Source organism: Ornithorhynchus anatinus, chromosome Y5 (genome assembly GCF_004115215.2).
Source record: "Ornithorhynchus anatinus isolate Pmale09 chromosome Y5, mOrnAna1.pri.v4, whole genome shotgun sequence".
Lineage (NCBI taxonomy): Eukaryota > Metazoa > Chordata > Mammalia > Monotremata > Ornithorhynchidae > Ornithorhynchus > Ornithorhynchus anatinus.
In genome coordinates this window covers 87,540-110,751 of record NC_053179.1, presented here as the reverse complement: position 1 = coordinate 110,751, position 23,212 = coordinate 87,540, and the positions used below count along the sequence as shown (strand labels likewise).

Sequence of the window (23,212 nt, the reverse complement as noted above, 5' to 3'; positions counted from 1 at the left end):
GGCAAGATGGTAGACTGTTTTAAAGCCAATGGTGGCAAGTTTTTGTTTGATGCAGAGGTGGTTGGGCAACCACTGGAGTGTTTTGAGGAGCAGAGTGATTTGTCTTGAAAGTTTTTGTAGAAAATGAGCCAGTCAGCAGAGTAAAATATGGTCTGGTGGGAGAGAGACAGTACATTAGAAGGTCAGCAAGGAGGCTGATGAAGTAATCCAGGCAGGACAGGATGAATGACTGTAGTAATATTATAAAAGTTTAGAGGGAGAGGAAAAGGCGATGCTGTTAAGGACTGACAGGATTTAGTGATGGATTAAGAAGCAGCGTGGCTCAGTGGGAAGAGCATGGGCTTTGGAGTCAGAGGTCATGAGTTCGAATCCCAGCTCTGCCACTTGTCAGCTGTGTGACTGTGGGCGAGTCACTTAACTTCTCTGGGCCTCAGTTACCTTATCTGTAAAATGAGGATTAAGACTGTGAGCCCCATGTGGGACAACCTGATTCCCCCATGTGTCCCCCAGTGCTTAGAACAGTGCTTTGCACATAGTAAGCGCTTAACAAATACCAACATTATTATTAAATATATGGTTTAAATGAGGGAGAGGAATTGGGATAACGCCAAGGTTACAGGCACAGACATTAATATAGATGAATAAATTACAGATATGTACATAAGTCCGGTGGGGATGGGAAGGGTGAGTAAAGAGTACAAGTCAAAGTGCAATGTGACACACATGAGAGTGGGAAAAGAGCAAATAAGGGTCCAGTTGGAGAATACCTCTTGAAGGAAATGTGGCTTCAATAAGATCTCCCATTAGGAAGAGGGAGGGTGTATTCATTCATTCATTCATTCAATCGTATTTATTGAGTGCTTACTATGTGCAGAGCACTGTACTAAGCGCTTGGAATGAACAAGTTGGCAACAGATAGAGACAGTCCCTGCCGTTTGACGGGCTTACAGTCTAATCGGGGGAGACGGACAAACTAGAACAATAGCAATAAATAAAGGGGAAGAACATCTCGTAAAAACAATGGCAACTAAACAGAATCAAGGCGATGTACATTTCATTAACAAAATAAATAGGGTAATGAAAATATATACAGTTGAGCGGACCAGTACGGTGCTGAGGGGATAGGAAGGGAGAGGAGGAGGAGCAGAGGGAAATGGGGGGAAAAGAGGGTTAAGCTGCAGAGAGGTGAAGGGAGGGTAGTAGAGGGAGTAGAGGGAGAAGAGGAGCTCAGTCTGGGAAGGCCTCTTGGAGGAGGTGAGTTTTAAGTAGGGTTTTGAAGAGGGGAAGAGAATCAGTTTGCCGGAGGTGATAATAATAATAATGTTGGTATTTGTTGAGCGCTTACTATGTGCCGAGCACTGTTCTAAGCGCTGGGGTAGACACAAGGGAATCAGGATGTCCCACGTGGGGCTCACAGTCTTAATCCCCATTTTACAGATGAGGTAACTGAGGCACCAAGAAGTTAAGTGACTTGCCCAAAGTCACACAGCCGACAAATGGCCAAGCCGGGATTTGAACCCATGATCTCTGACTCCAAAGCCCATGCTCTTTCCACTGAGCCACGCTGCTTCTCAGCGTGAGGAGGGAGGGCGTTCCAGGACCGCGGCAGGACGTGGCCCAGGGGTCGACGGCAGAATAGGCGAGACCGAGGGACAGTGAGGAAGTGGGCAGCAGAGGAGCGGAGCATGCGGGGTGGGAGGTAGAAAGAGAGAAGGGAGGAGAGGTAGGAAGGGGCAAGGTGATGGAGAGCCTTGAAGCCTAGAGTGAGGAGTTTTTGTTTGGAGCGGAGGTCGATAGGCAACCACTGGAGTTGTTTAAGAAGGGGAGTGACGTGCCCAGATCGTTTCTGCAGGAAGATGAGCTGGGCAGCGGAGTAAAGAATAGACTGGAGCGGGGCGAGAGAGGCGGAAGGGAGGTCAGAGAGAAGGCTGACACAGTAGTCTAGCCGGGATATAACGAGAGCCCGTAATAGTAAGGTAGCCGTTTGGGTGGAGAGGAAAGGGCGGATCTTTGCGATATTGTAAAGGTGAAACCGGCAGGTCTTGGTAACGAATAGGATGTGTGGGGTGAACGAGAGAGACGGGTCAAGGATGACACTGAGATTGCGGGCCTGAGAGACGGGAAGGATGGTCGTGCCATCCACGGTGATAGAGAAGTCTGGGAGAGGACCGGGTTTGGGAGGGAAGATGAGGAGCTCACTCTTGCTCATGTTGAGTTTTAGGTGACAGGCCGACATCCAGGTGGAGACATCCCGGAGGCAGGAGGAGATGCGAGCCTGAAGGGAGGGGAGAGGACAAGGGCGGAGACGTAGATCTGCGTGTCATCTGCATAGAGATGGTAGTCAAAGCCGTGAGAGCAAATGAGTTGGGAAGCAGCGTGGCTCACTGGAAAGAGCACGGGCTTTGGAGTCAAGGCTCATGAGTTCGAATCCCAGCTCTGCCACTTGTCAGCTGTGTGACTGTGGGCAAGTCACTTAACTTCTCTGTGCCTCAGTTCCCTCATCTGTAAAATGGGGATTAAGACTGTGAGCCCATGTGGGACAACATGACTCCCCTGTGTCCACCCCAGCGCTTAGAACAGTGCTCTGCACATAGTAAGCGCTTAACAAATACCAACATTATTATTATTATTATTAGTTCACCAAGGGAGTGAGTGTAAATGGAGAACAGAAGAGGGCCAAGCACTGACCCTTGAGGAACTCCAACAGTTAAAGGATGGGAGGGGGAGGAGGCGCCAGTGAAGGAGACCAAGAATGACTGGCCAGAGAGGTAAGAGAACCAGGAGAGGACGGAGTCCGTGAAGCCACGGTGAGATAAAGGTATGGAGGAGGAGGGGATGGTTGACAGTGTCAAAGGCAGCAGAGAGGTCAAGGAGGATTAGAATGGAGTAGGAGCCATTGGATTTGGCAAGAAGGAGGTCATGGGTGACCTTAGAGAGAGCAGTCTCGGTAGAGTGGTGGGGACGGAAGCCAGATTGGAGGGGGTCTAGGAGAGAATGGGAGTGAAGGAATTCTAAGCATCGATTGTAGATGACTCATTCTAGGATTTTGGAAAGGAAGGGTGTATCGGGAGGCTGTTTTGGGCCAGAGGCAGGATGCAGGCGAGAGGTCAGCAGCTAGACTGATGAAATAGAGATGCAATGAGTAGGTTGGCATTTGAAGAGTTGAAATGTGTAAGCTGAGTTGTAGGAGTAAATCAGGGAGTCAGGGTAGGACAGAGCAAGCTGATAGAGTGCTTTAAATCGATGGTTAGGAGTTTCTGTTACTGAGATGATGGAGGGGCAGTTCCTGGAGGTTCTTGACAGGAGTGGGGAAACAGACTGAATGTTTCTAAAAAACTGATCTAGGCAGCAGACAGTAAGTATATGTGGGATTTGTTAACATCTTACTATGTGCCAAGAACTGGACTAAACACTGGTGTAGAGACTAGCTGATTGGGTTGGAAACAGTCCATGTCCCAAATGGGGCTAACAGTCCTATTCCCCATTTTACTGATGAGGGGACTGAGGCACAGTAGTGAAATGACTTGCAAGGTCACAAAGCAGACAAGTGGCAGAGGTGGGATTAGAACCCAGATCCTTCTGACTCCCAGGCTCTATCCACTAGGCTATGCTGCTAATCCAAGTGAAGTGGAATCCAAGGACTGAGGCACAGAAGTGAAATGACTAGCCCAAGGTCACAAAGCAGACATGTGGCAGAGTTGGGATTAAAACCAAGATCCTTCTGACTCCCAGGCCGGTGCTCTACCTACTAGGCTATACTGTTAATCCAGGTGAAGAGAAAAGTATGGACTGGAGTGGGAGGCTTGATGCAGCAATCAGAGTTGGATAAGAGAAGCAGTGTGGCTCAGTGGAAAGAGCATTGGCATGGGAGTCAGTGATAATGGGTTCAAATCCCAACACTGCCACTTGTCAGCTGTGTGACTGTGGGCAAGTCACTTAACTTCGCTGTGCCTCAGTTACCTCATCTGTAAAATGGGGGTTCAGACTGTGAGCCTCATGTGGGACAACCTGATTACCCTGTATTTACCCCAGCGCTTACAGCAGTGCTCTGCACATAGTATGCACTTAACAGATACCAATATTATTATTATTATTATAAGATAACTGCTTAACATAGTAGCAGTTTGGATGGAGAGGAAAGGGTGGATTTTAGTGATGTGTGAAGGTTGAAATAACAGGACTTGGTAACAGATTATATAAGTGGGTTGAATGAGAGAGATGGTTGAGGATAAAGCCAACGTTACAGGCTTGTGAGACAGGAAGGATGGTGAGACTGCCTACAGTAATGGGAAAGTGGAAGAACAAGGTTTGGGTGGACAAATAAGAATCTGAAGTAATAATAATAATGATGATACTTGTTAAACACTTACTATGTGCCAAGCACTGTTCTGAGCACTGGGGTAGATACAAGTAAATCAGGTTGTCCCACGCAGGGCTCACAGTCTTCATCCCCATTTTACAGATGGGGTAACTGAGGCACAGAAAAGTTAAGTGACTTGACCAAAGTCACACACTGACAAGTGGCAGAGTCAGGATTAGAACTCACAGCCTCTGACCCCCAAGCCCATACTCTTTCCACTAAGCCACACTGCTTCTCAGTGTGACATCTGAGGTGTCAGTGTGACATCCAAGTTAGGATATCCTGAAGGCAGGAAATGAACTGAGACTGCAGAGAGCGAAAGATCATGGCTGGAGATGTAGATTTGGAAATCATCTGCATAGAGATGGTATTTGAAGCCATAGAAGTCAATCAGTTTTCCAAGGGATTTAGAATAGAAGGGGAACCAGAACTGAACCCTGAGGGACTCTTACAGTTAGAGGATGAAGGACAGAGGAGGAGTCCATGAAAGAGACTAAGAATGATCAGCTAGAGAGAAAGGAAAACCAGGAGAGAACTGTGTCAGTGAAGCCAAGACTGAATAATGTTTCAAGGAGATAGGGGTGGTTGACAGTGTCAAAGGCAGCTGAGGGATCGAAGAAGATTAAGATGCAGAAGAGGCAGTTGGTTCTGGCAAGAAGCAGATCAACTGTGACCTTTGAGAGGATGGTTTCTGTGGAATGAAGGGGGTAAAGGGGGGAGAAGTCAGACTGGGGAGGTCAAGGAGAGAATTGGAGGAGAGCAACTTGAGAAACTTACCTAAGGGGACTGGATAGGAGATGAAGCAATAACTGGAGGGAGCAATGGAATCAAGGGAGGGCTTTTTTAACGCTTCTTCTACAAAAATGTTCATTCGATGTTTCCCCACTCCTCAAGAACCTTTAGAAGTTGCTCTACCACCTCTACATCAAACAGAAGTTCCTTAACATTGGCTTTTAAGCATTCAATCACTTTACCCCCACCCACCATACCTTGCTGCTTTCATATTATAACCCAGCCCACATATTTCACTCCTCTAATGCCAACCAACTCACTGTACATCAATTTCATCTATCTCCCCGACGACTTCTCACCCACGTCCTGTCTCTGGCCTGGAAAGCCCTCTGCCTTCATATCCAACAGATGATCACTCTCCCCACTTTCAAAGTCCTACTGAAATCACAACTCCAAGAGACCTTCCCCACCTAGGTCCTCATTTCCTTTCTCCCCTCAGCTTTGCATTTAGATTTGCTCTTTTCATCTGCCCTTCCCTCAGCCCCACAGCAACTTATATATGTATCCATAATTTATTCATTTATATTAACATCTGCCTCTTCTTCTAGACTGTAAACCCACTGTGGCAAAGAACCTCTATGACAGCTCTGGTATGCTATACGCTCCCAACTGGTCAGTAACTGCTCTGCACACAATAAGCACTACATAAAATTGATTGGCTGATTGATTGTGGTTACCTCTCTGATTTCATACTACAAACCTGTCGGCATACTTAACTCCTCTAATCCCAACCTACTCTATCTGGACCTCCTCTATCTAAATGCCAACCTCTCGCCCACATCCTGCCTCTGGCCTGGAATGCCCTCCCTCTTCATATCTGAAAGATGGTCACTCTCCCCACTTTCAAGGCCTTACTGAAGGTACATTTCCTCCAAGAGACCTTTCCCACTTACACCCTCATTTCCTCTTCTCCTTCTCCCTTCTGCATTATCCTTCTATCAGAGAAGCAGCTTGGCTTAGTGGAAAGAGCCCAGGCTTGGGAGTCAGAAGTCAAGGGTTCTAATTATGCTCTGCCACTTATCAGCTGTTTGACTTTGGGCAAGTCACTTAATTTATCTGTGCTTCAGTTACCTCATCTGTAAAATTGGGATTAAAACATCTGGGACAATATGATTATCTTTTATCTGCCCCAGTGCTTAGAAAAGTCACTGGCACATAGTAAGCACTTAAATACTATCATTATTATTATTACCCTTGCTCTGGGATTTGCACCCTTTATTCACCCTTCCTTCAGACCCACAATACTTACATACTTCTCTGTACTTCATTTGCTTATATTAATATCTGTACCCGTCTTTAGACTATAAACCTTGTGCGGGCGGGGAACATGTCTACCAATTCTGGTATATTCTGTTCTCCCAAGCTTCATTCATTCAATCGTATTTATTGAGCACTTACTGTGTGTAGAGCACTCTACCAAGCACTTGGAAAGTACAATTCAGCAAGAGTGTTGTGTAATGCTTTGCACACAGTAAAAGCTCAATAAACACAATTAATCGATTGATTGATTAAATCCACCTCTGCGACTTACCTACTAGGTGGCAAGTCAAATAAATTCTTTGGACTTCAGTTCCCTCAACTGTAAAATGGGGATTAAATAAATGCCTGTTGCTGCCCCCTTCTCTCCCTACATAAGAGACTGTCTATGTTCCACAGAATGTAGGCCCCTTGTGGAACATAATCTGGCGATCTTGTATCCATTCCAGGGCTTAGAACAATGCTTAAAATGGTAAGCACTAAATAAATACTAAACAAAAACTATCATCATCATTATTATTATTATGTGTATTTCTCACTCTTTAGCTAGTAAACTACTTAAGGCTAGACTGTATGGTCACTGAGGTCAGGGAATGTGACCCAAGCATACAGAACAATGCTCTGCACACACTAAGTGCTCAACAAATACAACTGAATGGATGAGTTTTATATCTTTATAATACTGTACTATTTTTAACAAGATAACTGATTGATATGGGATGTTAAGATGGGGAAATGATTTTTCTTTCTGTTCTCTCAGTATGAGTCAAAACAAAATAACATCCTCTCAAAATTACCTTTTCTTAATCTTTTAAAGGGTTGTTGCTATTGTGATGCTGAGAGTTTCAGATCTACCTGAACATTTCAGAGAAATTATGAAGCAGGTGTTTGCTTTTTTTCTCTCTTCCCTATTTTCATCTGCTCATATTGGGCCCATCTTAAATAGTCTTGCTTAGATATGGAGCTGCTAGTTCCTAGTCCTCCTTTTCTTTAACAAGTCCTACACCAAAAACTTTAGACTAAGGATTTTAGGCTACTGAACACCAAAATAGGAGGGGGAGTGGTACAGTGTCAAACCTAACATCACCCTGTGACATTTAAAATACAGATATGCAATATAGTGATATTTCACCCGCAACAAAAAACATTTCACAGGAACAATTTAAAGCAACATCACTAAAAAGATATGGTGCTCTTTACCTGCATTGTAACTAGTCTGTCATCCACCATCACCTCTTTTGTCAGAAAGTCTGCTCCTATTGTGGCTTTGTATTGATTACTGAACTTTTGGTTTACATACTGATTCATGAGGGATGTCTTTCCCACCCTGAACCAAACAGAAAAAAGAGGGTTTGAATGACATAAAGCGTCTGCATGTACAAATGTCCAGGATTAATTACAACCAGCTCTTCTATTTTGATGACATGCCTTTCCAAAAAGAAACTCTGCATCAAAAAATATTCACTGCTAGAATCTTCTCTAAAAAGCATTCACTGATATCCAGATCAATACTCAGATTTAGTTTAACTTTTCTTCTCCCCCTGGTTATAATAATAATAATAATGGCATTTGTTAAGCACTTTCTATGTGCCAAGCACTGTTCTAAGCACTGAGGAAAGATACACAGTAATCAGGTTGTCCCATGTGGGGATCACAGTCTTAATCCCCATTTTACAGATGGGGTAACTGAGACACAGAGAAGTTAAGTGACTTGCCCAAAGTCACCCAGCTGACAACTGGCAGAGCCGGGATAAGAACCCCTGTCCTGTGACTCCAAAGCCGGTGTTCATTCCACTGAACCACAATGCTGCTCTTCAGCATAAACTTATATAAACTTCATAAACTTATATATACGGTTTTAGCTTTTATAACCTTGTGGGGGCAGTATGGCTTAGTGGAAAGAGCATGGGCTTGGGAGATCTACATCTCCGCCCCGTCCTCTCCCCCTCCCTTCAGGCTCACATCTCCTCCTGCCTCCGGGACGTCTCCACCTGGATGTCGGCCCGCCACCTAAAACTCAACATGAGCAAGACTGAGCTCCTCATCTTCCCTCCCAAACCCGGTCCTCTCCCAGACTTCTCTATCACCGTGGATGGCACGACCATCCTTCCCGTCTCTCAGGCCCGCAATCTCGGTGTCATCTTTGACTCGTCCCTCTCGTTCACCCCACACATCCTATCCGTTACCAAGACCTGCCGGTTTCACCTCTACAATATCGCCAAGATCCGCCCTTTCCTCTCCACCCAAACGGCTACCTTACTATTACGGGCTCTCGTTATATCCCGGCTAGACTACTGTGTCAGCCTTCTCTCTGACCTCCCTTCCTCCTCTCTCGCCCCGCTCCGGTCTATTCTTCACTCCGCTGCCCGGCTCATCTTCCTGCAGAAACGATCTGGGCATGTCACTCCCCTTCTTAAACAACTCCAGTGGTTGCCTGTCGACCTCCGCTCCAAACAAAAACTCCTCACTCTAGGCTTCAAGGCTCTCCATCACCTTGCCCCTTCCTACCTCTCCTCCCTTCTTTCTACCTCCCACCCCGCACGCTCCACTCCTCCGCCGCCCACCTCCTCACCGTCCCTCGGTCTCACCTATCCCGCCGTCGACCCCTGGGTCACGTCCTCCCACGGTCCTGGAACGCCCTCCCTCCTCACCTCCGCCAAACTGATTCTCTTTCCCTCTTCAAAACCCTACTTAAAAATCACCTCCTCCAAGAGGCCTTCCCAGACTGAGCTCCTCTTCCCCCTCTACCATCCCCCCTTTACCTCTCCGCAGCTAAAGCCTCATTCTCCCCTTTTCCCTCTGCTCCTCCACCTCTCCCTTCCCATCCCCACAGCACTGTACTCGTCCGCTCAACTGTATATATTTTCGTTACCCTATTTATTTTGTTAATGAATTGTACATCGCCTTGATTCTATTTAGTTGCCATTGTTTTTACGAGATGTTCTTCCCCTTGACGCTGTTTATTGCCATTGTTCTTGTCTGTCCGTCTCCCCCAATTAGACTGTAAGCCCGTCAAACGGCAGGGACTGTCTCTATCTGTTGCCGACTTGTTCATCCCAAGCGCTTAGTACAGTGCTCTGCACATAGTAAGCGCTCAATAAATACTATTGAATGAATGAATGAGTAACAGGTCATGAGTTCTAATCCAAGCTCCTTGATTTATCAGCTGTGTGACTTTGGGCAAGTCACTTAACTTCTCTGCTCTTCAGTTACATCATCTGTGAAAAAGCTGATTAAGACTGTGAGCCCCACAAGGGACAACCTGCTTACCTTGTATCCACCCCAGCTATTAGAAAGTGCTTAGCACATAGTAAGCACTTAACAAATAGCAACATCATTATTAATAATAACGTTGGTATTTGTTAAGTGCTTACTATGTGCAGAGCACTGTTCTAAGCGCTGGGGTAGATACAGGGTGATCAGATTGTCCCATGTGGGGCTCACAGTTTTAATCCCCATGTTACAGATGAAGTAACTGAGGCACAGGGAAGTGAAGTGACTTGCCCACAGTCACACAGCTGACAAGTGGAAGAGCTGGGATTAGAACCCATGACCTCTGACTCCCAAGCCCGTGCTCCTTCCGCTGAGCCACACTGCTTCCCCAAGTAGCATGGCTCAATGGAAAAGGCTTGGGAGTCTGAGATCATGGGTTCTGATCCCGGCTCCGCCACTTGTCAACTGTGTGACTTTGGGCAAGTCACTCAACTTCTCCGTGCCTCAGTTACCTCATCTGTAAAATGGGGATTAAGACTGTGAACCCCACTTGGGACAACCTGATCATCTTGTAACCCCCACCAGTGCTTAGAACAGTATTTTGCACATAGTAAATGCTTAACCAATACCAGCATTATTATTATTATAATACAAGTATGCATTCACAACCAACCATAGCATTTAAACACTTCTTGATTGACCTCTTTTTCCTCCTATCTATAAATTACTTTGTGTTTGTCTTCCCTTCTGAGACTGAAAGCTCTTTAAGGTAAGGGTAAAATACTCTCCCAAATGTTTAATACATCACCCGGGAGAAATCCAATTCACACTACTAATTGTTATATGTCTTTTTATTGCTATATTATACTCTCCCATACACGTAGTACAGTGGTTTGCATCCAGTAAGCACTCAATAAATGTCTCTCATTTTCCTTTATTATTATTATTATTATTAATTAACTAAAGAAAATTAGAGACATTTTTCTCCATTTAATAAAGGAGCACCAAAGAGCTGCTCTAGGTAATTACAAGTTCCTCTATTCTGATTAATTTATCAAACTTCTGTTGAGTGAGAGAAAGAAATGCAGGGTTATGGCACAATTCTTTCTCATGTTCCCTCTGACTTCCCAACCCTTTACCTACCTTCCTTCCACTCTTACTCCCTTCTTCTCCATTCTTTTATTCCTCTTTCCTCCTATAAAGAGATGCACACTTACTGGAATTCCCTATTTCCAAGGTTGGCATTTTAAAGTAAACTTGGTCTAAAAAAGTCCTACCCAACTAAGTTAAAATGGAATTTTGAGAGCTACGATTCTTCCTAGGCTAGGCATTGTACACCTGAAGATCCCTGCCCCCTCTGACAAAATAGGAGGAAACTACCTGATTGCCTATGGTGTGATCATTTAGAGGAGAAAATGAGAAATTCATAAAATGCAAAATTGCCTAATTCCATTTATCAATCAAAAAAATTTATCAATGAACCAATCAATATTCATTCATTCCATAATATTTATTGAGCACTTACTATGTGCAGAGCACTGTATTATGCACTTGGAATGTACAGTTCGGGACAGGTAGAGACAATCCCTACCCAATGACAGGCTAGAGTCTAATCGGGGGAGACAGACATCAGAGCAAAACAGAACAGAAAATAAGACAACATTATGACGATAAACAGAATCAAAGGGCTAGACACCTCATTAACAAAATAAATAGGATAATAATATATACAAATGAGCACAGTGCTGAGGGGAGGGGAAGGGGGAAGGGAGAGGAACAGAGGGTGGGATGGGAGGGGAGAGGGAGCAGAGGGAAAGGGGGCTCAGCTGAGGGGAGAAGGGGGAGGAGCAAAGGGTGGAGGGGGAGCAGAGGGAAAAGGGGGGCTCAGTCTGGGAAGGCCTCATGGAGGAGGTGAGCTCTCAGTAGGGCTTTGATGAGGGGAACAGAGTTAGTTTGGCAGACCTAAGGAGGGAGGGCATTCCAGGACAGCAGTGGGATGTGGGCCATGGGTCGATGGTGGGATAGGCGTGAACAGGGTACAATGAGGTGAGCGGCAGAGGAGCAATAGAGCAGTGCCAGAGGGTGGGCAGAAGAAAGAGTGAAGGGAGGTGACGTAGGAGGGGGCAAGGTGATGGAGAGCTTTGAAGCCATCAGTGAGAAGTTTTTATTTCGTGCGGAGGTTGATAGACAACCCCTGGAGGTTTTTAAGGAGGAGAGTGACATGCCCAGAGCATTTCTGTAGGAAGAAGATCTGGGCAGTGGAATGAAGAATAGAGTGGACCGGGGAGAGACAGCAGGAGGGCAGATCAGAGAGAAGCCTGACACAATAATCCAGCTGTGATATTATGAGGGCTTGTACCAGCACGATAGCCGTTTGGATGGAGAAGAAAGGGCAGATCTGTAAAGGTGAGACCGGCAGGCATTGGTGATTGGATCTGTGGGGTGAATGAGAGAGCTGAATCAAGGATGACACCAAGTCTGTGGGCCTGTGAGACAGGAAGGATGGTCATACTGTCCACAGAAACAGGGAAGTCAGGGAGAGGACAGGCTTCTGTAGGGAAGATAAGGAGCTCAGTTTTAGACATATTGAGTTTTAGGTGGTGGGCAGACATCCAGATGGAGATGTCCTGGAGGCAGGAGGAGAAAGAAGCCTGAAGGGAGGAGAACAGGGGAGGAGATGTAAATTTGGGTGTCATCTGCATAGAGGTGAAAGTTGAAGCCCTGGGAGTGAATGAGTTCACCAAGGGAATGAGTATAGATGGAGAACAGAAGAGGGCCAAGATCTGACCCTTGAGGAACCCCTACAGTTAGTGGATGGGAGGGAGAGGTGGAGCCTGTGAAGGAGATTGAGAATGACCAGCCAGAGAGATAAGAGGAGAACCAGGAGAGGACGGAGTCTGGGAAGCCAAGGTGAGATAAGGTGTGGAGGAGAAGGGGATGGTCGACAGTGTCAAGGGCAGCTGAGAGGTCAAGGAGGATTAGAATAAAGTAGGAGCCATTGGATTTGGCAAGAAGGAGGTCATGGGTGACCTGAGAGAGCGCAGTCTCGGTAGAGTGGAGGGGACGGAAGCCAGATTGGAGGGGGTCTAGGAGAGAATGGGAGTTAAGGAATTCTAAGCAGCGAGTATAGATGACTCATTCTAGGAGCTTGGAAAGAAAGGGTAGTAGTGAGATAGGGTGATAACTGGAAGGGGAAGTGGGGTCAAGAGACATGGGCATGTTTAGCATGGGGGAGACATGGGCATGTTTAAAGGCAGAGGGGAAGAAGCCATTGGAGAGTGAGCAGTTAAAGATAGAAGTTAAGGAGGGGATGTGGGCAGGGGCGTTGGTTTTTACAAGGTGAGCGGGAATGGGGTCCGAGACACAGGTGGAGGGGGTGGCACTTGCAAGGATACTGAGGATACTGCAGAGAAGGATGGGAAAGTAGGGGAGAGGATTGGGAGCGGGGGGGGAAGGGGAAGGGAGGGGTGACTTTGGGGACCTCAGACCTGACTGTGTTAATTTTCATGATGAAGTAGGTGGCCAAATCTTTGGGGATGAGGGATGGGGGAGGGGAAGGAACAGAGGGCCTGAGGAGAGAGTTAAAAGTCCGGAACAATTAGTGGGACATGGGCATCAATGAGGGAAGAAAAGTTGTTTTGCCTGGCAGAGGAGAGAGCAGAGTTAAAGCAGGAAAGGGTCAACTTGAAGTGAATAAGGTTGTCTTGGGGCTTGGACCTTCGCCAGCAGCGTTCAGCAGCTCGAACATAAGAGGAAAGGAGGTGGACAGAGGTAGAGATCCAGGGCTGCGGGTTACTGGAGCGAGAGCAGCGGAGGGAACCGGGGGGCAAGAGAGTTGAGATGAGTAGAGAGGGTGGAGTTGAGAGTGGTTAACCTGATCATTGAGAGTGGGAAGAGTATTTAATAAGAACTTTCTGAGTGCAGAGCACCACGCTACTACTACTAATAATAATCATGGCATTTGTTAAGTGCTTACTATATGCCAAACACTGTATTAAGCACTGCTGTGGATATAAGCAAACTGAGTTGGACACAGTCCTTGTCCCATTTGGGGTTCAAAGACTCAACCCCCATTTTACAGATGAGGTAACAGAGGCACAATAAGTGAAGTGACTTGCTCAAGGTCACACTGCAGACAAGTGGTGGAACCAGGATTATAAAGCACTAAATACGAAGCATTTAGTATTTGGGAAAGTATAACACAGTAGAGTTGGTAGACGTGTTCCCTGCCCAGCACGAGTTTTCAGTCTAGAAGGGGAGACAAATGATAAAATTAATTACAGATGTATATGACTGATATGGACTGATGGTGGAGTACTGTCAAGTGCTTAGAAGGTACAGATCCAAGTGCATGAGTTAAACAGAAAGGAGAAGAGTAGAGGAAGTGAGAACTTAGTTGGGGAAGACCTCCAAGGAAAGATGTGACATATTACAACTGGCCAGAGCATCTTCAAATAATAAATACTTACCCCGAGTCTCCTAGGATGATAACTTTCAGTAGTACCCTCTTCCTAGATGTCATCTTTCAAACTAGAAAACCAAGAGAGCAGTTCTGTAAGTTTGATACTTACATAATTGAATTATATATAAATCAATCAATCAGTCAGTCATTGGTATTTACTGACTTCTTTCTGTGTGCAAAATTCTGTACTAGCACTTGGGAGAATACGATAACACAGAGTTGGTAAATCATTCCCTGTCAACAAAAAACTTACAGTCTACCAAGGATAATGCCCAGGTTTTTTTTAGTACTCTTATTTCCAAAGCACTCATATTATTTAGCTTATTTTTGCCCTCACAACAACCTTATAAAGTAGGTAGGAAAGGCAAGTATTTTTATACATATTTTGCAGATGAGAACACTGAGGTACAGTGAGATTTAGTGACTTGCCCCCAGTCATACCGCAAGTTAGAGGTACAGCACATACTTGAGCCTAGGTGCTCCTACACCTAGACCAGAGCTCTGCCACTTCATTATGTTGCTTTTCCTAAACTTGGGCTGAGAATGAACAGTATTTTGAAAACTGAAAGGATGATAAAAGCTTTCTTCCTCACTTTTCTGATTCAGGTTTGATCAGATTGGGTAAATTAAACCTCTTAATGATTCAACAATTAAGGCCTATATGTAAACTGATAATCAGAAACACTTGAAATTTTATGACAAAAAACTTGAGCACCAAAGAACTGGAACATAAATTATGAAACAGGATTAGAAAGATTTAGTGTTCTCTCCTATGTTAATCAAGATTTTTAAAAGTTATATGATTTTGACAGTTTAAGGTTTTAACAGACTTTGGGCTCTGGAAATTAGTGAGGCCACACGTGGCTCACAGTCTAAGTGTGAGGGAGTCTGTAACGGTAGACTGGACTGTGTCCAACTTAATTAACTTGTATTTGCCCCAGAGCTTAATTCAGAGCCTGGCACATAGTAAGCACTTTAGTACCATAAAAAGGGAGGAAACGGTAATAATAACAATTCTGTTTTTTGTTAAGCATTTACTGTGTGCCAGGTACGTACTAAGTGCTGGGATGGATACTAGCAAATAAGGTTGGACAAAGCACCTGTCCTAAGTAGAGCTCAGTTTCCATCCCTATTTTACAGATGTGGGAACTGAGGCCCTGAGAAGTGAATTAACTTGCCCAAGGTCATTCAAGAGCCAAGTGGCAGAGCCAGAATTAAAAACCCATGACCTTCTGACTCCCACGTAGTTAGTCCCCAATTTGCACTTAGGGAAACTGAGGCATGGAGAAGCTAATTACTTGCCCAGAGTCATCCAGCAGACAAGTGGTGGAGTCAGGACTAGAAAGTCGGTCGGTTGATCGGTCGGTCGGTCGGTCGGTCGGTCGGTCGGTCGGTCAGTCAGTCAGTCAGTCAGTCAGTCAGTCAGTCATATTTAATGAGAGCTTGTGTGCAGAGCACTTGGGAAAGTACAATGCAACAATAAAAGGTGATATTCCCTGCCCACAATGAATTTACAATCTAGGGGGTGGGAGGAAAAGACATCAAAATACAAATAAAATTACATATGTACAAAAATGCTGTGGAGCTGTGAGGGGGGGAAGAGCAAAGGGAGCAAATCAGGGCAACGCAGAAGGGAATGGGAGAAGAGGAACAGAGGGGTTTAGCCTGGGAAGGCCTCCTGGAGATGTACCTTCAAAACTCTCTGAAGGAGAGGAGATTGTCGGATTTGAGGAGAGAGGGCGTTCAAGGCCAGAAGCAGGACATGGGTGAGGGGTCGGCAGCAAGACAGGTGAGATCGCAGCAAAATGAGAGCTTAGCACTAGAGGAGTGAATGTTAGGACTAGAGGAGGGAAACTGTGCTCATTGGCCTTACCAGTTCTAGATATTTAATTCCCTCCTCAAACATCCTGTCCCCTTGTCTCCCCATCATTTAACCCTACTCACCCAGCCACTGGGTGAGTTCCTGCGAAAATTTACACTATCAAGCATGTTCTCCCTAAAACCTTCTCTGTCCCCTCCCTTCCTGTTCTTTCTTCAACTCTCCATAATAATAATAATGATTCTGGTATCTGTAAAGTACTTACTATGTGCCAGGCCCTGTATTAAGTGCTGGGGTGGACACAAGCAAATCAATTTGGACACATTTCTTGTTCCACATGGGGATCACAGTCTCAATCCTCATTTTACAGATGAGGTAACTGAGGCCCAGATAAGTGAAGTGACTTGCCCAAGGTCACCAGACAAGTGGTGAATCCTGGATTAGTACCCATGACATTCTGACTTCCAGGCCCGTGCTCTATCCATTATGCAATCCGGTTTCTCCACCTGTCCCAGTACTATCTCAAGAGGAGATTGCCTGCCTTCTCTCAAAATCCATACCTTCTACCTAAGCATCTGACATGATTCCTTCCTTCATCTTACCAAAACACTTGCCCCCTCCTACCGTCCCTCACTAACACTACCTTCAACTTGTTAGCTAATGGCTTCTTCCCCTTAAACGTGTTCATGTCTCCCCTATCCTAAAGAAATCCTTCCTCCAATCTGGCTTCCATCCTCTTCACTCTAAAGAAACTACCCTCTCAAAGGTGACAAATGATCCCCTTGCCATATCCAATGAATAGTTCTCCACTCTAATCCTCATCAACCTCTCAGTAGCCTGTGACAGGGTGGACCACTCCCTTCTCCTGGAAACATCATCCAAGCTCCGCTTCCCTGATATGGTCCTCTCTGGTGCTCCTCCTACCTCTCTGGCCACTTATTCTCCATCTCCTCTGACTTCCACCCCCTAACTATAGGTGTCCTTCAAGCTTCAGTTCTGGGTACCCTTCTATTCTCCATACACTCATTTCCTTGGAGAGTTCATTCACTCATATGGCCTCAACTACCACCTCTATGTGGATAATATTCAGAAGCAGCATGGATCAGTGGAAAGAGCCTGGGCCTGGGAGTCAGAGGTCGTGGGTTCTAATCCCAGCTCCGCCACCTGCCAGCTGTGAGGGCAAATCACTTCACTTCTCTGGGCCTCAGTGACCTCATCTGGAAAATGGGAATGAAGACTGAGCCTCACTTGGGACAACCTGATGATCTTGTATCTACCCCAGTGCTCAGAACAGTGCTTTGCACATAGTAAGCGCTTAACAAATACCAACAATTATTTACGAGGAGCAGCTGTGGCTCAGTGAAAAGAGGATGGGCTTGGGAGTCAGATGACATGAGTTCGAATCCCAGCTCTGCCAGTTGTCAGCTGTGTGACTCTGGGCAAGTCACTTAAGTTCTCTGTGCCTCAGTTACCTCATATATAAAATGGGGATTAATACTGTGGGCTTCACATGGGACAATCTGATGACCCTGTATCTACTCCGGCACTTAGAACAGTGCTCTGCACATAGTAAGCGCTTAACAAATGCCAACATTATTATAATTATTATAATAATACTCAAATCTACATCTCAAGCCCTGATCTCTCTACCTCTCTGCAATCTCACATCTCCTCCTACACACACACACATAGGACACTCCATCCTAATACTGACTGATGACTGAACAGCTCAAGCTGGGGCCTCAGCAGGTTTAGGGAACCAGCCGTGCCCCAGGAGTTTATCTCAGGGCAGGCCTCTGTCCACTGTTCCTCAATATGCTGTCCTCATGGTGCAGACCCCTCAATGTAATCTGGCAGGTCCTTTTACATTCCATCTGTCTGTTCTCGTATGCTTATCTAATTGGCATTATAGATATAATAATTTAATCACTTTCTAAATCTGCACTATTTAAAAAGCCTTCATAATCAATCACCATTTTCAAGTTCAGCCATAATGTGTGCCTTGTTACACATTTGTATTAGGATATGCTGACCAAATTAGGGAACATTCTTCCAACAAATGCCTAGATACAGTATCTGTTTGTATACTCATTCATTCAGTCATATTTATTGAGCACTTACTGTATGCAGAGCACTGTTCGAAGCCCTTGGAATGTACAATTTGGCAACAGATAGAGACCATCCCTGCCCAACAATGGGCTCACAGTCTAAAAGGGGGAGATAGAAAACAAAACAAAACAAGTAGTCGGGCAACAGTACCATCATAATAGAATCAGATATATACACATCATTAATAAAACAGAGTAATAAAACATATATACAAATATAAACAAGTGCTGTGGGAAGGGGAAGGGGGTAGAAGAGAGGGACGGAGTAGGGGGGAATAGAGAGGGGAAGAGCAGAGGGAAAGGGAAGGCTCAGTCTGGGAAGGCCTCCTGGAGCAGATGAGCTCTCAGTAGGGCTTTGAAGAGGGCAAGACAGTTGGTTTGGCAGATGTGAGGAGGGAGGGTACTCCACATCAGTGGTAGGACGTGGGCCAGGGGTCAACGGTGGGCCAGGCAAGAACGAGGGACAGTGAGGAAGTTAGCGGCAGAGGAATGGAGTGTGCAGGGCTGCAGAAGGAGAGAAGGGAGATGAGGAAGGAGGATGGCGAGCCAAGAGTGAGGAGTTTTTGTTTTGTTTTTGTTTCAGCGTTGACAGGCAACCACTGTAGGTTTCTGAGGAGGAGAGTGACATGACCAGAGCTTTTCCATAGACGATAATCTGGAAAACACAGTGAAGTAGAGAGTGAAGGAGGGGGAGACAGGAGGATGGGAAATCAGAGAGGAGGGTGATGCAGTAATCCAGTAAGGATATTATGAGAGTTTGTACCAGCAAGGTAACAGTTTGGATAGAGAGGAAAGGGCAGATCTTGGCGATGTTATGAAGGTGAGACCGGCAGGTTTTGGTGACAGACTGGATGTGTGGGGTGAATGAGAGAGCAGAGTCAAGGATAATATCAAGGTTGTGGGCTTGTGAGAAGGGAAGAATGACAGTTCCATCCATAGTCATCCTCTTGGTGTCCTCTCAGACAGGGTTTGGGAGGGAAGATAAGGAGCTCAGTCTTGGACATGTTGAGTTTTAGGTGGTGGGCAGATATCCAGGTGAAGTCATCCTGAAGGCAGGAGATACGAGCCTGGAGGGAGGGAGAACAGGGGAGGATAGGTAGATTTGAGTGTCATATGTGAGAGACAATAGTTGAAGCCATGGGAGCGAAGGAGTTCACCAAGGGAGTGAGTACACATGGAGAACAGACGGGGACTAAGAACTAACCCTGGAGGAATCCCTACAGTTAGGGGATGAGAGGATGAGGAGGAGTCCGTGAAGGAGACCAAGAATCAACAGCCAAAAAGATACAAGGAGAACCAGGAGAGGAAGGAGTCAGTGAAGCCAAGGTGAGATAAAGTGTGGAGGAGAAGGGGATGGTCGACAGTGTCAAAGGCATGGAATCAGACATTGTAACACAATGTGAGTTTTCCTTAATGTTGGTTTCCACTAGAATGCAAAACTCAGAGTAAAGGAGGACAGAATGCACTTAAAAGTGGTAAGTGTCCATGGGACAGCTTGTTCAAATAAAATATATAAAGTTTCCCACTCCAGAGATAAAGAAAAGGTAAGGTCCTTAAAATCTGACACTGCCTCTCAGTCAATAAACATACTGCCAGATGTTTCTGCATGCTGCCTTTTTATCCCAAGAGTGATTTATAAATGCAAATATTGGTGCAAGTTAGTAAAGGGAGACTAAAGGGAGTAAAAGAGTTCTCTATGAAAGTTCTGCTACAAATAACTGATTTCACAAACTGCAGCAACAAATGTTCTTGGTAGTATTTAAAAGAATTTTGAGAACAACTTCTCTTCACTTACCCTAATGTCTAAGATAATGGCAGAGTTGAATGGCCAAAGTGGATCCTGGGCCATAGTTGCCCATTTCGGGGCCAGATATGTTCTCTCAAAGATCAGCAATATGCCAAAAAGTTCCAAAATCTCTAAGAATGCAGTTAACCTTTAGTCAACCTGAGAGGAATAAAAAATGGCATCCAGGTTCCAATTTTATTTTGTGGATCTTGTTAAAAAGTGGTAGGTTCATTCATTCATTCAATCATATTTTTGAGCTCTTTTGGTGTGCAAACCACTGAATTAAGCACTTGGGAGAGTACAAAATAACAACAGAAACATTCCTACCCACAACAAGCTCACAGTCTAGAGGGGAAGAGGAATATATATATATATATATATACACACACACATATATATACACAAACATACACATATATATAGGTATGGTATATATGTATGTATATGAATGAATGAATGAAAAAAATAAATGACATACAGATGTTTACATAAGTGCTGTGAGGATGGGAGTGAGGAGGAATGAAGGGGCAAGTAAGAGTGGTGCAGAAGGGAGTGAGAGAGTGAGAGAAGGAGAGAAGGGCTTACTCAAGGAAGGCTTCTTGAAGGGGATGTCATATCTGTATGATATGAGGGAGGGCATTACATGACAGAGGAAGGATGTGGGCAAGAGGTCAGCAGCAAGTTAGATGAAATCAAGGTACAGTGAGAAGGATAGCATTAGAGGAACAAAGTGTGCATGCTGGATTGTAGTAGGAGAGTAGCGAGGTGAGATAGGAGGGAGCATGATGAAGGTCAAGTAGATATATTAATCACTCTAATCAGAGCAAATCTACCTAATTTGCACATCATAATATCAACTGTAAACCTTACATTCCTTCAAGACATCTTAGATGTCCTCCCATCAAGTAAAGCGTAACATATCCAAAAGAGAATTCCTTATCTTCCCTCCCTAAACCCTGTCCTCCCTGTTACTTTCCCATCATTGTAGACGGCACCACCATCCTTCCTGTCTCACATGCCCGTAACCTTGACATTATTCTTTAATCTCCTCTCTCATTCAAATGATTCAATCCATCATTTAGTCCTGTCAGTTTGACCTTGTCCATAACCTGCCTCTGGCCTGCAGCACCCTCCCTATTCCCATCCAATTACTCTCCTCTGCCTCAATGCCTTACTGAAGGCACATCTCCTCCAAAAGGCCTTCCCTAACTAAGTCCTCCAATCCTCTTCTTCCTCTCCCTTTGCGATGCCCTAACTGGCTCACTTCATTCATCCCACCTCCCAGCCCCAGAGTTTATATATGTAATTTATATATACGTATTTGTAATTTATTTATATTAATGCCTGTCTACCCCTCTTAACTTCAAGCTCATTGTGGGCACAGAATGCCTCTATTCTCCTAAGCACTAAGAACAGTCCTCTGCACATAGTAAGCATTCAGTAAATATGACTGACTGGCTGTCTTTTCAACAACTCACTTCTTCATTGCTGTGACTAGTTGCTGTGACTAGCTCCCCTTACTCTTCCCCCCTTCCTAGCCCCACAGCACTTTTGTAAATGTCGTAATTTTATTTATTTACATTAAAGTCTTTCTCCCCCTCCTGACTTGTAATCTTGTTGTGGGCAGGGAACATGTCAGTAATATTGTTATAGTCTACTCTCCCAAATGCTCACTACAGTGTTCGACACACAAAAAGCACTCAAATATTTAAGTCACTAAATACTGTCAGTTCTATGTTCACATCACCAAAATCCACCCTTTCTTTCCATCCTCATATCCCACCTTGATTACTGTAACACCCAATTTATTCAACAGTATTTACTGAGCGCTTACTATGTGCAGAGCACTGTACTAAGCGCTTGGAATGTACAAATCGGTAACAGAGACAGTCCCTGCCCTTTGATGGGCTTACAGTCTAATCGGGGGAGACATACAGACAAGAACAATAGCAATAAATAGAATAAAGGGGATGAACATCTCATTAAAACAATAGCAAATAAATAGAATCAAGGCGATGTACATCTCATTAACAAAATTAATAGGGTAATGAAAATTCATTCAATAGTATTTATTGAGCGCTTACTATGTGCAGAGCACTGTAGTAAGCGCTTGGAAATATATACAGTTACTCGATCTCCCTGTCTCCTGTCTCTTCCCATTCCAGCCCATATTACATTCTGCTGCCCAAATAATTTTCCTTCAAAAATGTTCAGACCATGTCTCCCCACTCCTCCAGAAACTCCACTGGTTGCCCATTCACCTTCACATCAAGCAAAAACTCCTCTCCATTGACTTTAAAGCATTTAACCACCATGCCCCCTCCTACCTCACCTTGCTGCTTTCCCAGTACAACCCAACCCGCAAACTTCATTCCTCTGGTACTAACCTTCTCACTTTTTCTTGATGTCATCTATCTCACAGCTGTCCTCTTGCCCATATCCTACCTTTGGCCTGGAAAGCACCCCCCCACCCCCAGCAGACAGATAACTGCTTCCCCCCCCACTTCAAACACTTATTGAAGGCACATCTCCTCCAAAAGCCTCCCCTGACTGAGCTCTCCTCTCCTCTTCATAGTTTACTTGCTCCTTCATTCATCCTCCCTCCCATCCCCACAGCATATATGTATATATCTGCAAATATCTGTAATCTATTTATTTACTTATATATATTAATGCCTGTCTCCCCCTCTAGACTGTGAACTCATGTGGGCAGGAATATGTCTGTTTGTTGTTATATTGTACTCTCCCAAAGTGCTCAATACAGTGCTTTGCACACAGTAACCATTCAATAAATGACTGTCTGAATGCATGGATGAATGAATGAATGGATGGATGAATGAATTAATATGATTGATTGACTGACTTGAACATCACTGAAAAGCATTGCCCTGTCATCCCTGCCCAGGAGAGACTGGAGGGGAACAGGAGAGATTTTATGGCATTTATGTCCGATGGTTTCCATTTTATTAGTAGAATATATGGGTAGGTCATTAGGGGAAGAACAAGGAAAGGGGAATTTGGTGGGAGTTACTGATCTGAAACAACTAGCAAGGAAAGTAGGCAAGGGAGACAATAAGGATGGAGAAATAATGTTGCTGGACAGAGGAGAGGGCAAAGTTAAAGCCATTAAAGACAGATTTCAGGTGGGTAAGGTAGACCTGATATCTAGATTTCTGCCACCAATGCTTCACAGCTTGTGCAGAGGAGTAGAGGATGCCTACTGTGGTGGTGATCCAGTGTTCTGACTTAGTGGTGCAATGAGCAAAAGAATAGGGAAGCAAGTGTTTGACTTCACAATAGAAGGCAGTGCTGATGACCTCCATTTGTGAGTTTAGTAGTCTGGTTCTGGAAAAAAATGGATTGAGTCCAGAGACTGAAGGTCTCTGTGGAGATCAGAACAGATTTGTGGGGTGGG

General features: G+C 44.9%; 1 protein-coding gene across 5 annotated transcripts in view; it reads right to left on the bottom strand.

Annotated features, from left to right (window-relative positions):
- Positions 1-23,212, bottom strand: part of LOC114808768 (ras-related protein Rab-7a) — an 89,157-nt gene that overhangs the window by 24,708 nt on the left and 41,237 nt on the right. For 3 of the 5 annotated variants that reach the window (XM_039910980.1, XM_039910979.1, XM_029056639.2), the window contains 2 exons: positions 14,092-14,152; positions 7,610-7,736 (listed from right to left, as the gene is read on the bottom strand). In XM_039910980.1, the coding sequence (XP_039766914.1) occupies positions 7,610-7,736; positions 14,092-14,144 (180 nt within the window). In that variant the 5' untranslated portion in view covers positions 14,145-14,152. Of the gene's footprint in view, positions 1-7,609; positions 7,737-10,765; positions 10,818-14,091; positions 14,153-23,212 lie in introns of all 5 variants that reach the window. The other 2 variants (XM_039910981.1, XR_003756549.2) reach the window with 2 other exon arrangements.